Raw genomic sequence first — 16,164 nt, forward strand, 5'->3', positions numbered from 1 at the left:
TGCACCGGTGCTACCCAGGGTCCAGCCGCACCATGCACCGGTGCTACAGCCGCACCATGCACAGGCTAGGACGTACCACCTACCAAGCCCTCGCCTAGGCCCAGCCCCAGCCCCACTGGGCACCCGACTGCCGGAGAGGGGCAGGAAGAGTCAGCGGCCGGGCGCGTGCGCACCGGCCCGGGAGCTCGCTCCGCCCCGCGGCCCGGGCAGCCAGCCACCTCGGCCTCGCCAGGCGCCGCGCGGAGCAGTCGGAGCCCGGCCTGTCCCGGCCGCCGCCATCATGCAGAGCCAGAGCCTGACCCCGCACGTGCACTGGGCGCAGCGGCACAGCGAGCTCTACCTGCGGGTGGAGCTGAGCGACGTGCAGGTACCGCCGGGCCCCCAGTCCCGTGCACGGGGCAGGCAGCCCGGGGAGCCGCCCCCACCCCGCTGTACAGCGCCCCTGTTGCATGCTGTGTGTGTACAGCCCAGGGAGACGCTCCTATCCCGTGCACGGGGCATGCAGCCCAGGGAGACCCCCCCCCCGCTGCACAGAGCCCCCATCCCATGCATGGGAAATGCAGCCCAGGGAGACACCCACCCCGCTGCACAGAGCCCCTATCCCATGCATGGGGTATACAGCCCAGGGAGACACCCATCCCGCTGCACAGAGCCCCCATCCTATGCATGGGAAATGCAGCCCAGCGAGACACCCACCCCGCTGCACAGAGCCCCCAACCCATGCATGGGGTATACAACCCAGGGAGACGCTCCTTCCCTACTGTACAATGCCCTTGTCCCGGGCATGGTGTGTACAGCCCAGGGAGACACCCCCTCCCTGCTGTACAGCACCCCCCCTCTCGTGCATAGGGCATGTAGCCCAGGGAGACACCCCACCCCGCTCTACAGCACCCCTGTCCCATGCACTGCATACAGCCCGGGGAGACCCTCCTCTCCTTGTACAGGGCCGCCCCGTCCCATGCATGGGGTATACAGCCCAGGGAGACTCCCTCCTAACTCCAGTTCCCCCATCTCATGCCAGGTGCATTAGGCATTTGGCTCCAAGAAAAAGGCTGGAGCACCACAGGTGCAACTGGAACCTGTGTACTTTGCTGCTTGAAGCTCCCAGGCTTTTCTGGGTCAGATTCTGAATCCCCCTCAATTGCCACCATCCTGGCGTTAAACAGTTTGTTTGGAACGGGTACACGCCTGCCGCCTAAAACATCCTCTCTTTCCTCAGAGCCCCGAGATCACCATTACGGATAACGTGCTTCATTTCAAAGGTAGGTAACTACATTTGTTTTAAAGTTAATAGCATTCCTGACCCCTCTGCGCAGGGGTGGACTCCTAGCGACATGCAGCCTAGCTGGACAGAGGGTAGGATTGCCAAGGGATTACTGGCCACAACTTTTCTAATTTCTTTTCTTGGTCATAATGATTTAGGCCCCAATCCTGGACCCCTACACTCGCCCAGAGGAGCTTGAACATCAGAGCCTTTAGGCGGAAGTGTAACACAATACAGCTGGTGGTGTTGAGTTTCAGTTAAATGTTCTAGGTCTAGCTGTAGTAGTTGATAGGATCACCACTCTTTGTAGAAGGTCATATTTAATTTAAAAAAAACCAACAAAAAACCAACCATGCACCACATTTAAATATGTCAGCTGATTTTTCCATGTGTCTTTCCCTAAACTTCACACTGAAAGCAGTATTGCTGTCACGAAGACCTTGTGTGCAAATACTATCAGGTTTTGGACCAGGAACTAAATTTCAATTTGAAAGGTAAATAGATTCCTTTGTAAAGGTTTTTTGTTTTATTTTGACTGAGCAGTTCAACCTTAAGGGACCGAGTTTGCTGTTTTGCTTGTGAGGTTAGTGCTAGGAACATACTGTTGCTTTTTTTGCATTAGGAATCTACTATGTATCTTTCATTCTGCATCCTTGAGGCTGTATACCACTCTTGTGGCCCTGAAGCCTATGGTAAAAAGGTAATGTGTTGGCTTAGGTTGTATCGAGCTTTATATGGACAGGATTATTTTACAATGGCACCCTTTAAAATGGCATATTTTTTGATGAGCCTGCTGGCTTTCAGAGGATTTTATGAGGAAGGACCTGGCTTTGTAGGAGACTGATGAATCCTGGTGCGTATTTGCACTCTGTCATCACTGATGTTTTAGGGATTTCACCATTGCATCTTAAGTTGGGCAGCTGATCCTTTGCTGAGATAGCTCCCGTTGGGTGGAACTTGCTCCTCCCGGAGCCTCATCCGTTCCTGCCTCACAGGAAGGTCCTTTTCCAGCACTATTCTCTGTTATAGCAGATGTCGACCCCCCCCATAAGGCACCCAGCGCATTTTTAAAATGTCACTTCGTTAAAAGCGAATGCAATTCTAAAAATCTGTGACGCTGTCTTTGCAGGTCCATTCTTAAATAGTTTGAGCATGCAGCACATTGGGGCGGGGGAGGGCACTTTGTAAATATAATGATTCAGTGTTTGTTTAAAGTCCATTTTGCAGACGGTGTGCGGTGGTGGGGGGGACTCTTCAGGATCTTTACACTGATTGGTGCTCCTTTTCTTTTAGCCCAGGGTCATGGTGCCAAGGGGGACAACGTATATGAATTTCAGCTTGCGTTTCTAGAACCGGTCAAGCCCCAAGTATGTATTTTTTTCTTTTATGTTTTACAAAAGAAGAGTATTCCTGTTTAAAAAAAAAACAAACCCAAAAGCAAATGGCTATGCTTTAAATCTCCTGGGATGCTATTTCGGATAGTTGCTTTGCTTCCTGATGCGATAACAGATGATTTTACTAAGGTTTGAAGTTCTAAATGCTGTACATGTTCAATACCCCGTCTTTGAGCCTGATTCCGCAACCTTTACTCACACAGATCTCACTCTGCTCTCATAAATATGGGTTTATGGGAACATGGCTTTAAATTAATTACAGAAGAGAGTGGTGGGTAGCTGAAAAATTTACTGGAGCAGAAAAATAGCAGAGAATCTAGCAGTTTTTCTGAACGAAACATCCCAGGTTGGGGGAAATACCATCCACTGTTAAGTTAGCACATGTGAAGTGCAGCCTCTCTGAAATAAATCAATTACACTTCTTACATATTCTGTGACCTTGCTAAAAATCTTGACACGTGCTCTCATTGCTTGTACGAAATACTCAGAATCCCAGCACGAACATGTTGCAACTCTCTTACTGTGAAGCGCTGTCTTATTTCCTGTCTTAGAACAGGAGAGAGCCTAACTGGTAAGATTGACCCTTCCTGGCCCTCCAAGATCTGCCTCTCCTTTTAGTCACAGGGGGTCCTGCAGAACTGATCTTCACCCCCAGTGGGCAGCAGCTGTAGCAAGACTTGTCCTGGCTCTTTTTATTTGCCCACTAGGAATAGCTGCCATAAATCTGGGAAATTCTGCCTAATCCTTCCTTCCTTGGGGCAGATAGAACTTCCCTTCCCATCTCGCTGAGCAGAGAAGAAAGGAGAGGAGTTGAAATGCAGAATTTAACTCCTCTCTGGAGAGGTAAATTGCTGAATTCCGAGGGATTTGCCAACCCATCAATATAGAAGTGAAGCTTTGCAGTAAAAGAAGCAAAAGTTCTTTGATTTAAACTCCACTGTAATCAGAGTGCCAGGCCTTGTCTACCCAAAGATTTGCAACAAAATAACAAAAGGTGAGAATTAAAATCGATCTAGTTAGTTATTGTGGTGCCTGGGTACTCTTAGTGCAAAATTAAAAAAAAGTGTTGATATATTTAACTAAAGTCAGTTGGCTACTAGCTTCTAGTCGCTTCTATTCCGAAATAAGCGTCCACTCACAGAACTGCATCGAAATAATGACATTGGCTTTAGCAAACTGATTTGGTTAAATTGGCACAGGTCTATGTGGGGACCAGCCATTAGTCTAACCCCAAATCATTCTGAGCACGTCCTGCTGTATTTGTGCACCTGCACACCCTCCTTGCCAATGCATAGCAGTGTCTTTTCCCTAAGAGACTTGACATGTGTTTAAAATCTCTGATAAAGACCAAACAACGTGCTGGCAGGCTGTTGGTAATCTGAGGCCAGGACTGGAGAGCGAGCTATGGCTCCCAACAGAAGTGGCATCTTGAGTGTCATATGACTAGACAGCATGGAAATCTAACCAGAGATGGTCAGTGTCAGGAGGGGAGAATTGGCTGGCTGGAAAGTACTCCAGCACTGCTCCTGCTTTAAGGGATGATTGTTCCATTTGTTTCTGTATTACCAAAAAACAAAACCCCAAAAAAGCCCCACCTATCCAAGGGAGCTCCAGTGACCTCATCTGCAGTGGTACAGCACACAGGGAGAGGTGGCCTCTGAGGCCATATTGCTGCAGATAAGGTCACAGAGGTGCTGGAACCCCCTTGACCAGCACAGCTGTGCCAGCCAAAGTCCATAGCGTAGATTCAGTTACAGCTACAAAACGATGCTTTGACTGGTATAGTAGGAACGCTTTGCTCGTATAGTATACCTGAATTCCTGTATCAGTGAAGCACTCCCAGTGTGGACGCAGCTATTTCTGGCAAAGTTATGGTATAGTAAAACCACCCCCCATGAGTGAAACAAGCTATGCCAGTTCCCGGCCAATGGGAGCTGCGGGGGCAGTGCCTGCAGACAAGGCAGTGTGTGGAGCCGTCTGCCCCTCCCTCCAACCCCCCATCCCCAGGAGTTGCTGCCGGACATGGTGGCTGCGCCGCTGTCTGAGGTAAGCAGCGCTTGGCCGGAGCCCGCACACCAAACCCCTCCTGCACCCCAATGCCTTCCCCCAGCCCCCCCTCCCTGCACCCAAATGCTCTCCCGGAGCCTGCATCCCGCACCCCCCTCCTGCACCCCAACCCCCTGCCCCAGTCTTGAGCCCCCTGCACCCAAACTCCCTCCAGAGCCTGCACCCCACACCCCCTCCCAAAGCCCGCATCCCCTCCTGCACCCCAAGCCCCAGGCCTGAGCCCCTTCCTGCACCCCAAGCCCCTCCCAGAGCCTGCACCCCAACACCCTCCTGCACCCCACACCCCTGCCCCCTCCCAGAGCCTGCACCCCAACCTGCTGCCCGAGTCCTGAGCCCCCTCCCGGAGCCAGCACCCCTAGCCCCCTCCCCCAGCCCTGAGCCCCCTCCTACACCCAAACTCCCTCCCAGAACCTGCACCCTGAACCCCCTCCTGTACCCCTGCCCCAGGCTCATCCTGGAGCCCCTCCCACACTCCAAACCCCTCAGCCCCAGCCCAGAGCCTGCACCCCTTCCCACTGCCCAGTCCCAGCCTGGTGAGAGTGGGGGAGAGCAAGCAACGGAGGGAGGGGGGATGGTGTGAGCAGGGCAGGGGCATGGCCTCGGGGCAGGGGGCGGGGCAAGGGTGTTTGGATTTGCGTGATTACTGTTATTTCTCCATTTCCTTTGAGGTAGATGCTGGGTTGCACTTAAATTCAAAAAGTGATCTTGCACTTAAAAAGGTTGGAGACCACGGCTCCAATGGCCTTTTAGTGGCCTGTGTGAAATGAGCTGGGGGGGTCTTGTGAAACCAGTCTACTGCCAGCTAGACCATCCCAAAAACCACCACCCCGGCAGCTGGCCTCCTTGATAGGCAGGTACCGCAGAGGCAGCGGGCGCTGAATGTGGCTGTGGATACCGAATTGCCTTCTCCCCCTTACGGTATATCGCTCCTGCAGTGGGGGCACGATCGCCACTCACGCAGACGCAAACGAGCTCGTTTTAATCTAGCTAGCTCCGGCCCCAGAGCCGTGAAGCTGCAGCAGCCTGGGCTTCCGTGGGAGCCGGCTGCTTGAGTGGTTACCCAGCGTTCTGTGGCTTCCTGCTACCCCACCCGAGCTAGCTGGAGGAAAACTAGCTCAGGTTTGTCTGCGCAAGCTGCTCACTCCCCGTGACTGGCATGTAGACAAATTCCTTAGACACAACCCCTCTACGTCAGGGTTGGGGCAGCACGACTAAGCCGCACTGCTGCTGCCTGTGTTGTACGTATATCGATGCTAGAGGACTTCGCTCTCCAGAGCTATCAATACAGAACCTTTCACCAGCCCTGGTTGAATCAAAAACATTCTTGTCATGTGGGCCCCAGTTCTAATGAGGCACGTTCTTGTGTCTACCCCGCATTGTGTCTCCCGCAGCTGGTGTACAAAGTGACTCAAAGGCAGTTGAACATCACCGTGCAGAAAAAAGAAAGCAACTGGTGGGAAAGACTCACCAAACAGGAGCGGCGTCCGTTGTTCCTAGCGCCTGATTTTGATCGCTGGCTAGATGAGTCGGATGCTGAAATGGAACTCAAAGCAAAGGTCAGTACTCCCTGCGCTTTCGGAGCAGTTGAAATAAGCAGCTAAGAGTGCATGTCCAAAGAAATACATAGACTTTTGCCATTGAGTTAACGTATTTATATTTATTTGGAGTTCTGTCTAGTGTGCTGGAGGCAAGATCCAAATGAAACAATAATAAACGGATTCAGTATAAAGACCTGTAACTAAAAGGGGAGGCACTGCTAGGTGAGGTGTTTGGTTTAAAATGGGCATTATCTGTAAGTTATGCACAGAGGCCCCAGTCTGGATCAGGGTCCCTTTGTGCTAGACGTTATAGAAACATACATGGATGGTCCTTGCCCTGAAGAGCTCACAGTCTAAATAAGCTAAAATCCATGGGATAGCTGATGTTGGCAGAGGGCTCAAGCTATCTTGCCTACTTACAAACCAGGGTCTCCAGAAGTTGAGGTGCCTTGCCGTGAGAGACAGCCTGCCTCTGCTCTCCTTAAACGAGACTGTCTCAAGCACGTGCTCGCCTTTTGCTTATATTGTTATTAGAGTTGGCCCCAAATCAGAATGCTCCCACATGGATCTGGCTCTGGCTCTGAACTTGGCAGGTTATATCCCCTAGGCCAGGGGTTCTCAAACTTTTTTTATTTCGCGGAGCACTAGAAAATTGCTGAGGGTCTCAACGGACCACTTAATGATCTTTCCAAATGATGTTTGTACCGTTAGCTAACTACTGTAAAGCGCTTTGGATAAAAGCGCTATATAAAAAAAAAATAATGTTTTTTTTGTTCTACAAATAAAAGCACACAACTCATATTTTAATATCAATAGTCTTACCTTTCTAGTGCGATGGATGTGCCCTCTCTCCCCCACTGCAGCAGCCCCCGAGCTGGGGCTGGGAAGCCCGGCCGTCTCTCCCTGGCAGCCGCAGCTCTTGAGCTGGGGAAAGTCGCCTTTCTCTAGCCACCGCAGCCCTGCACATCCCAAATTCCTCCCACCCCTTCTTCTCACCCCACGGTCCCTCTATTCCCCCCAAGGCCACCACCTCACCTTACATGTGCATCTTCTCCAGGGTCCACTCACCTAATTAGTGGAGCCACGCCTGCACGGCCCCACTAATTAGGTGGGTGGCCCTTCATTCTCTTGTGTACGGCCGCCCAGGCACGCACCTTAGAGGGAACTATCCGCGGACCACTTGAATGGAGCTCCCGGACTGGACCACAGTTTGAGAACCTCTGTCCTAGATAGTGTGTGCTGTTTCCTCCAGTCAAAGACCAAGAGAGACTCCCTTTCTAAAACACCCCAACCTTGCTTGTGTGAAAAGCAGGAGGCCCGAGGTTGTTTCTAAAATGAGGATTTCTAGGTGGAGTGTCCAGAAGCAGCCTCCTGAGCCACCAGGCTGGCCCTGTCTTTACATTCAGCTATCTGGTAATTCAGATGCTCTCTACTGCATTCAGAATGGTTAGCAAAGAAATAACAATCCCCCTTGGAAAGGACGCAAGCACCCATGCAAAGTGTGAGTGGTGTCAGTTCTACAACAAACACTGCCCCAGGGTCAGAAGGACAAGTCTATTTCTTACATCCTAATGACTATGTCAGTTATACAGGATATTGCAAAGGGCTGTTTTGATTTATATGGCAATCCAGAGTGACTTTACTTCTTCCCAGGAGTTAACAATTGGTGGGTGGGTGTTAAATGGTCTGAAGAGAGCCAGAGGATGATTTCACACTTTCATAAGAAAAGGAACAGTTTTGAGTGGTGGTAATGATCAAGAATTAATGATCACAGCAAAAAAACATATTCATTAGATGAAAATATATAATGGAGGTCGCATAGCTGGTTAGACAACCATTCGCTCTTGCAGTAACACTCTTTCCTGACAATGAAGAATTTGCACAGTTTTGCCTAGGTGAAAAATTTAACACATTAGACTACTAAGAGGATATTAGCTGAGTCTAAAACCCCACTAGCTTTGCAGCAGAACAGTTAACTAAATATTAGCTGCTCATTACTGTATTGAAATACTACATTAACACCCTTAAAAACTTTATCCATAATTTTTAGGAAGAAGAAGAGAGGATTAACAAAATCAGAATTGAATCCAGAGTCCCTAAAGACCGTAAGTGACTGTATCTTTAAATTAGTAAAGTTGATTTGGTGGCTAAGATAGTGGCAATAGTTTGCTTATGCACATCACAGGCAAAATATTACCGCTGTAAGCATGCACTTAAGTACTTACGATGCTATCACGGTAGTGTTGATAGACGTGTTGTCTCTGTAAAACTAGCATACAGCACTTTATTATGTATATAACTACTTACAAGCTTAGTAAAACCACACTACTGTTTCATAGGGGATGTGGTAATTTTTGTCATCAATAGTGCAAGCAGGGGATGTGAAAGCCCAGCCCAAGCTGAGATAGGTGCAGCACTCCTGTTATTCCAGTGCTGTTTTCCTTGAGTCCACATGGCAAATTGTTTGGTGGTCCTGTATTGTCCGGAATAGAGTGAAACCTTGTTTTCTCTTGTAACCCATCTTCAGATTTGAAAGGCTAACTCACTAACCCACCTCACCACCGAGACCCAGTTGCACAAAATAGGAATGCTGTTGCCTTTTGCTAACATGATTGTTTAACATTGATTGTAGCTTTCAGACAGCTGAAGAGAGGATATTTGTTCATGTATAATCTTGTGCAGTTTTTGGGGTTCTCCTGGATTTTTGTGAATATGACAGTTCGCCTGTTTATCTTAGGAAAAGGCAAGTAATAAGCACTATTTTATCCATGCTATTTCTTCCTCCTTTCACCCTTTGCAGTAATTTCTAAACAATGACATCTAAATGAAGCCACATGAAACTGTAAATACTTCATTGAAATGCACAACAAAACCCGCCCAAAAGTTGTCATAACGTTAAGGACAGGACCTGTAAATAGTTACAGATCCTGTGATTTACGGGCATCAGTAATATTTGCTGTAATCTGTAAATGCTAAATTTTAATTTAAAAAAAGGAACTGCGTTGCAGGAGGGCGGATGAAAAATGTCTCACTCTCTAGGCAAGGTGGGCGAGGTAATATCTTTTATTGGACTGTCTTCTGTTGGTGAGAGAGACAAGCTCTGTGTGGCTTGAAAGCTTGTCTCTGTCATCAACAGAAGGTGGTCCAGTAAAATATATTTTCTCACCCACCTTGTGTCTGTACTGTCCTGGAACCGACATGGCTACAACTACACTACCTCACACTCGAGACAGACGTTTCTTACCTTTAGAGAGCCAGTATTACTAAAAATGGATTGGCTCAAATGTTATTTTACTAAAAGATCCAATTGTCCATTCTGTTAATCCACAGCACAACCCTCTTTCTTTTCCATATTATTTACTGAAATGGCTCTAATTGTCCTTGCATTGGGGGTTAGACTAGACGACCCTTGCGGTCCCTTCTAACCCTGTGATTCTGTGATACTTTCAGCATAGGACTTTACTTTGATCGGGTAACGTTTTTAAGGCTTTCACTCTGACTTCACACTAGCCTGCATATCGGCTTTACATACAAGGCTGAAGACTACATTTTCCCAACACAAATCTAGTTCTAAAATATTTGAGTGAGTTAGTAGTATATGTTGGGGGCTGTGTAGTTAAGCTGGCTTCTCCCAGCAGGCAAATTCAGATGCCTTAAAGCGGTCTTTTGTTTCTGATAGATTCCTTCTATGATACATTTCACACCATTGCTGACATGATGTATTTCTGTCAGACACTCGCATTTATAGAGATCCTGAATTCACTAGTAGGAATCGTCAGGTCACCACTTATACCTTCTTTACTCCAGGTAATATTTTAAGATTTCTCGCACCCCAGGTTATTACAGTTTATATTGTGATAGTCTTAGACATGACTGCTTTAAAAAAAAGCGGGGAGGGATGAGGAGGAAATGGCATCAATTTGGACTTACCCCAGGGATATCTTTTGCCCCATTGGTAGGAATCCATGCTTCCTAGCCTGGGTTGGTAGGCTACCTTCTTGGGTTGTCTGACGAGACAAGGAGTTGGGGCAAAGACAAGAACAGCGGGGTGGGGGATCCTCATGCACTTGGACCAGCTCAACTTCCCACAGCAAACACACTGCGCTGCAAAAGATGTGGCCACCTTCTCTCTCTGCTTCTGGGTTGGCCCCTAATACAGCTGGTCAGTGTGTACAAGGACTACAGGCTTAGGAAGCACTTCCCCAGCCCACAGCTCAGCTCCAGGGGCACGTGCCCTGGTCTTCCAGCACCACTAATCTGCCCTGGCCCTGAGCTGCATGTGCCCAGGGCTCTAAAGGAGCCTGTGCTGTGTATTTCTAGTGGTAGGGGCTCACTGTTGCCCTCTGACTGTGCCGCATTGGTATCTGTTCAGTATACTTACATGGCTGTGTTGGGGTTTGTTAAACAGGTCCTTGGAAGAAATTTTGTCTTGTTTATTGTCCTCGGAAATGTGGAGGAAATGCAAAGCAAAGCGGTGGTGTTCTTTGTATTTTACTGCTGGAGTATTATCGAGCTATTCAGGTTTGTTGGATTTTCCTTTGCCATGCATGGAATGCCAGGGCTCTACTGGAAAACAGCCTTTGCTTTCAAATAATTTTGATTTTGCCATTAAGAAACACCCTGTGGCATTCGCATTATAGCCCCTGCTGGTAAAATGTTCCTTGGGACTCAGATTTGTCACAGCGTAACTGTCTTGCTAGCTTCCTGTATCTGGCAGAGTCTGGGCCTGATTCCAATGTGAGATGCGAGAGCCGATGTTGCTCCATGTCTGGGAAAACTTGCTGCTATGTTCCTCTACCCATTTCCAGCCCTTGGTAGGGAAATCTCATTTTCATGTCACTTTCCACAGTTAAATTCAGACCTTTGGCTAAAGAATTTGATGGATTCTGGAATTTCTGGTGTTTGTCAGACCAACTACACCTCTACCTCGATATAACGCTGTCCTCGGGAGCCAAAAAATCTTACCTCGTTATAGGTGAAACCGCGTTATATCGAACTTGCTTTGATCCGCCGGAGTGCGCAGCCCCGCCCCCTCGGAGCACTGCTTTACCGCATTATATCCGAATTCGTGTTATATCAGGTCACGTTATATCGGGGTAGAGGTGTACATTGTATTCTATTCATTTTTTGGGATCTAAATTGAAATATTTTGAAGAAAGCAGGCAGTTAAACCTATCCAGGTTGCCAGGATAATAAGTCTAGTACTGTATCAGAGGGGTAACCGTGTTAGTCTGGATCTGTAAAAAGCAACAGAGAGTCCTGTGGCACCTTTAAGACTAACAGATGTATTGGAGCATAAGCTTTCGTGGGTGAATACCCACTTTGTACAGTCTAGTACTGTAAGCTGTGAGAGGAAAAACATACCTGCTGCAGCTCCATATGAAACAGTCCCTTCTTAATATTCTTAATCATTATTTACAATTAAGACAATAGTTAAACGAATTTATCATGTTTATCATGAATATTTGACATTCACGACATCATACAGTGATTATGCACAATATTGTAACTTAAGTGGAAAGTTAAACTTTTACGTAATGTCTGTCTTTCAAACTTTGAATGTTATTCTAGGTATCCATTCTACATGCTTTCCTGCATTGATATAGAATGGAAATTACTAACTTGGATCCGATATACCATCTGGATTCCTCTCTATCCTTTAGGCACCTTGGCAGAAGGTAAGCCTCAAAAACACAGCCTTGTAGATCGTGCTGCTCTGCATAGAGATGAGAGAGTAACTCATACTTCGGTTTCGATGGTGGAATTGAAAAGCCTGAAAACAATTAGTTTACTTTGAACCAAAATCAATTTTTTTTGACAAAACCAAAATAATTTCATTCTGATCAACTGCAAAGTTTCAAAACAAAACTGCTAGTTTTGAAGCAACATTTTGATGGTTAGTTTCAAAATGAAATGTTGAATAGGTTTGTTTTGACTTCTACATTTTTCCCTCTCGTTTGTATACTTTTTTTGGCTGGTTTGGGTTGTTGCTTTTCTTCGGTTCTCTGGGTTGACTTTCTTTGTAGTGAGAGGAAGAAACAGCAGAGTGCACTGAACTTAGCCAGTAAGGTTAATATTTTGCTGCTATGGGTGGATTCATAGCATTGCCCACCAATGCCAACAAACAAAACTAGGAAAATATCATGACTTGGGTGCAGGTGTGTTTAAAGATGCCACTTAAAACTAGTTTATGCTGAAGTCTCTCTAGATTACAAGAGCTGGTCAGAAAGCATCAAAATATTTTACCATTAAAAGGGAACAACTTTGAGAAGCTTCATTTTTTGACCCACTCTAGAGTTTACCTTGTCCTTTGTATTTTGCCTATAATCGTCTTGGCCTTCTGCTTTCAGCTGTGTCTCTGATTCAGGCCATTCCAATCTTCAGTGAAACAGGGAAGTTTAGTTTCACGCTGCCATATCCGATGAGCATGACAATCAAATTTTCATTCTTTCTTCAAATCTACCTGATAATGTTATTTTTAGGTAAGTTTTTGTTGTTGTTTCATTGTATTTCTCTCCTGTTGAAATACCAAGTCCAGTTATGTACAAAAAAGGAGTAATAGATTGCAACTTTAAATGATCATATCTGATAGGTCATTGTTGTACCAATTTGACTGAGCTTAAACTGTCATCAGACTTGTAGTGAATTGCACAGGTTAACCCAAAAGGAGACCTCAATAACAGATCACCTTGAAGCACATGCATATCAGAGGCCAAAATATTACAATTATTATATCAGTGTCATTGGATAAAAGTGTGGACTTCTGCAGGATTTTGCTAGATTCTTTGTGTAGTTCAAAACTACACAGATGTTAACCAACATACACTGATACTAATGGAATATGAAGAAGCAGTTCCCTGAAGAGCTTCATAGGAGGGGTTTTTTTTTAACAGTAGTTTAATGTTTAACTGATCAGCTACAGTTGTTTGTTCTCTATTATTAGTGGACCAATGATAAAAGTGTACTGTGTGCAGGTTGAGCCTACATCTCTGTGGATCCAAAAATCTCATTGAAGTCAGAGGAATACAGAATCTAGCCCATGATTTTTAAATGAAAATTTTGAACTCCAAACTTCATTCCATCTGATTAAAAAAAGACTTAAATGACACCAACCCTGTTTCTATTGTTTAGTCTGATGTGGACTGTTTAGGTTTGTGACACTTTTTCTCGCAAGCTATCACAAGATTCAAGAATTATTTCCCCCTCCCTCCATCTTCAATACCGCTACCCCTAAAGGGTGACAACCAGAACTTCTAAGCAACCCTACAATAACAAACAGTGTGGGTTGTTGCAGTCTTAACCCTACCCCAGCAAGGACTCATTTGTCTTTAGCTTTCATAGTTTTATGTCCATACGTGAGAAGAAAATCCGAAATAATTTTTAACTCAGTTCAGTTATCTGGCATAAGTAATCTGCAGTGATTTTCAGTTCTGCCCAAACAATTATTTCTCTTTTCAGGTGTGTTTATAAACTTGCGTCACCTCTACAAGCAAAGGAGGCAGCACCTTGGATCAAAAAAGAGAAAGATGAAGTAAAACGGACTACAGTGCTTTCCTAGACCTAACTTATCTTAATGACAGGAGCCTCTGATTCTTACAATTTTACCTATTATAATAATGGAAAGGATTTTCTACAGCTAAATGATCATGTTAGATTTCATAGTGACTCTTCAGATAGCATTCCCATACACTGTATTGAGTTCCTCTTCAATCATATACGCATGGCACCTAATGTTGAACAATGGCAATATTTAAACGTGTTTCCTATCAGTTACCATATTATAAAAAGAAATCCTATTTGCAAAAACTGAGCAGCTCTAACTGGATATTTGCTCTCTTTCAGATATTGAATGCAGATAAGGCTTGTGATGCTGGGGTAGAATATTTCAGACCATCCACTCCATGCTATGTGAAACTGACTAGGAGTGGCCTGAGGAGCTGAGAAATGTATTTATCAATGATCAGTACTAGATCTGCTTTTTTTCAGCAGGCTTTTGCTGATACATTTAAACCTGGGAGCAACTAGTGTCAGCATTGGACACCACCAGCTTGTTCTTAACGCATGTACAATAGGAAGGCTTAATCTCTTCCCCCATGGAATAGAGATACGTAATGGTGTTCAGCAGCCCCTATCTGGCTACATACGTCCTAGCCAGTCATTAGTGGGAGCTACCTACTCCTTCAAATTTTCCTCACCAGTTGACATAGCTGCTACTTCACACGGCCTTGTGGTCACTAACTCTGCCCTGCCAGACGGTGAGAATTTAAATGCCCAAACTCAGACACTGGAAAACCAGGCAGTGTAGGGGTGAGGTTCCATTCCCTGCTATTCTTCCCCCAGTAGCCCACAAAAATTAGAATTCCCCCAGGAAATGCAGAGGTAAAGCAGGCCTCCCTTGAGATGATCCCACAACCTTCCTTCTACTACCATAGGGAGGCCAGCCCCTGGTCCGCTCCTTTTTGGGAATGGTGGTGTAAGTGCTTGGCTCAAACCCTGTTGAGAAGGAAGCAAGCACCTGTTTTCCTATTTCCTCAATGCAGAAGACTGCAGCTAAGGAGTCTGCATGCCAGGCTGGCCATTTGCTTTTGGGGTGCTGTGTTGGGGGCCTAATAAGTTAGGGACCATTTTGGTATTGTGTACCAGATCTCAGCAAATGAGAGGCAAGTGCTGTTTCAGGTTTATGCCTTAGGTAAATTATAAAAGTAATTTTATTTGTTTTAAACAAAGAAACCCCCATTGCTTAAAAATGAATAAAGGGTGCCATGATTAAAATGACTCCTACACCCCCAACCTGATCTGCCAGGATTCAGCCCCCTCTGACCCTTTGCATTTTCCCTGAAATTAACTAAAGTCTGATTTAAATAAACTTAATTGTAACCATGACTACAGAGCAGTTAGTTGCACTGTTGACCCAGCTGAGTCTAGTACTCTTTCCCCCAGCACCCACTGTAACCCTTGTGCAAGTTAATTCCAGAGCGATCAATTTATTTCCATCCCACTGTTTGTATGGCTTTGTTTGACGAAAGCATAACACCAGAAAAAAAAAAAACATGTTGCTATATTTTCAGTGTGAAATACCCTTTTCCCCAATGATTGTTAGTGTGAGGTTAACACTAGAACATTTAGGTGGGGTTTTTGCAGAGAAGTGGCCCAACCGCCACTGAAGGCATTCTGCAAAAAGACACTATCCTAAGGAACTTTCACCACTATCGAAGGGCAGGGCTACTCTTAAAATACTGCATCAGCGCAGCTGCAGCACTTAAGTGAAGACAAACCTATCCCAACGGGCGAGCGTCTCCTGTCGGTGTAGTTAGTTAATCCACCTCCCCAAGAGGTGGTAGCTAGGTGGGAGATGCTCTGTCATAGACATAGCGCTGTCTACACATGGGGTTAGGTCAGTATAACTGCGTGTCACTCAGGCGCGGGACGTCGTCATACCAATATAGGTCTGTAGCATAGACCTGGCCTAAGTGTGTTAAAAGGAGCCTGTGTGAAAGGCTAAACAAGGGCATGGCCAGCTTCCTCAGGGTAGTTACACCATAATTTATACACTGTGTCACTTCTACGTACACATCTATTTGACAGTGAATCGAATATCTTGGTGCCGACACTGAGAATTTAACACAGCATTCATTCTTTTAATTCCTTTAAAGGGCATTTAAACATTTATAAAATACATGGTTGTGAGAGTACGGGGCAGGAACTGCAACCCGTATTTGGTGTGATTTGCCATGGATCTTCAACTACTGAGTTTGCTTGTCCTTCCGAAGGCAGCTGACTGTGTATTTCTATTAATAAAGATTTACAAGCAAAGTCTTTCATTTTGCTATTTGTACAGCCTCTTATGCAAGCAAACAAGAGCAATTTGTTACCTTACCTTCATGATGGAAAGACATGATGA

At 45.9% G+C, this 16,164-nt stretch overlaps 1 protein-coding gene across 2 annotated transcripts; it reads left to right on the forward strand.

Annotated features, from left to right (window-relative positions):
* Positions 1-209: 209 nt before the first annotated feature.
* HACD3 (3-hydroxyacyl-CoA dehydratase 3) lies at positions 210-15,647 on the forward strand. Of its 2 annotated transcripts, XM_026648382.2 has the most exons (11): positions 210-367; positions 1,220-1,262; positions 2,558-2,631; positions 6,117-6,281; positions 8,314-8,368; positions 8,896-9,006; positions 9,943-10,070; positions 10,672-10,784; positions 11,835-11,941; positions 12,614-12,745; positions 13,722-15,647. In XM_026648382.2, exons 1-11 carry the CDS (start codon positions 281-283, stop codon positions 13,796-13,798), a joined length of 1,092 nt encoding a protein of 363 aa, XP_026504167.1. In that variant the 5' UTR covers positions 210-280; the 3' UTR covers positions 13,799-15,647. The 2 variants fall into 2 exon arrangements, with proteins under 2 accessions (XP_026504167.1, XP_026504168.1); XM_026648383.2 differs by lacking the exon at positions 8,896-9,006.
* The last annotated feature ends 517 nt before the right edge of the window (positions 15,648-16,164 follow it).

The sequence above is a fragment of the Terrapene carolina genome, unplaced genomic scaffold (genome assembly GCF_002925995.2).
Source record: "Terrapene carolina triunguis isolate 2854851 unplaced genomic scaffold, T_m_triunguis-2.0 Scaffold67, whole genome shotgun sequence".
Classification (NCBI taxonomy): domain Eukaryota; kingdom Metazoa; phylum Chordata; order Testudines; family Emydidae; genus Terrapene; species Terrapene triunguis.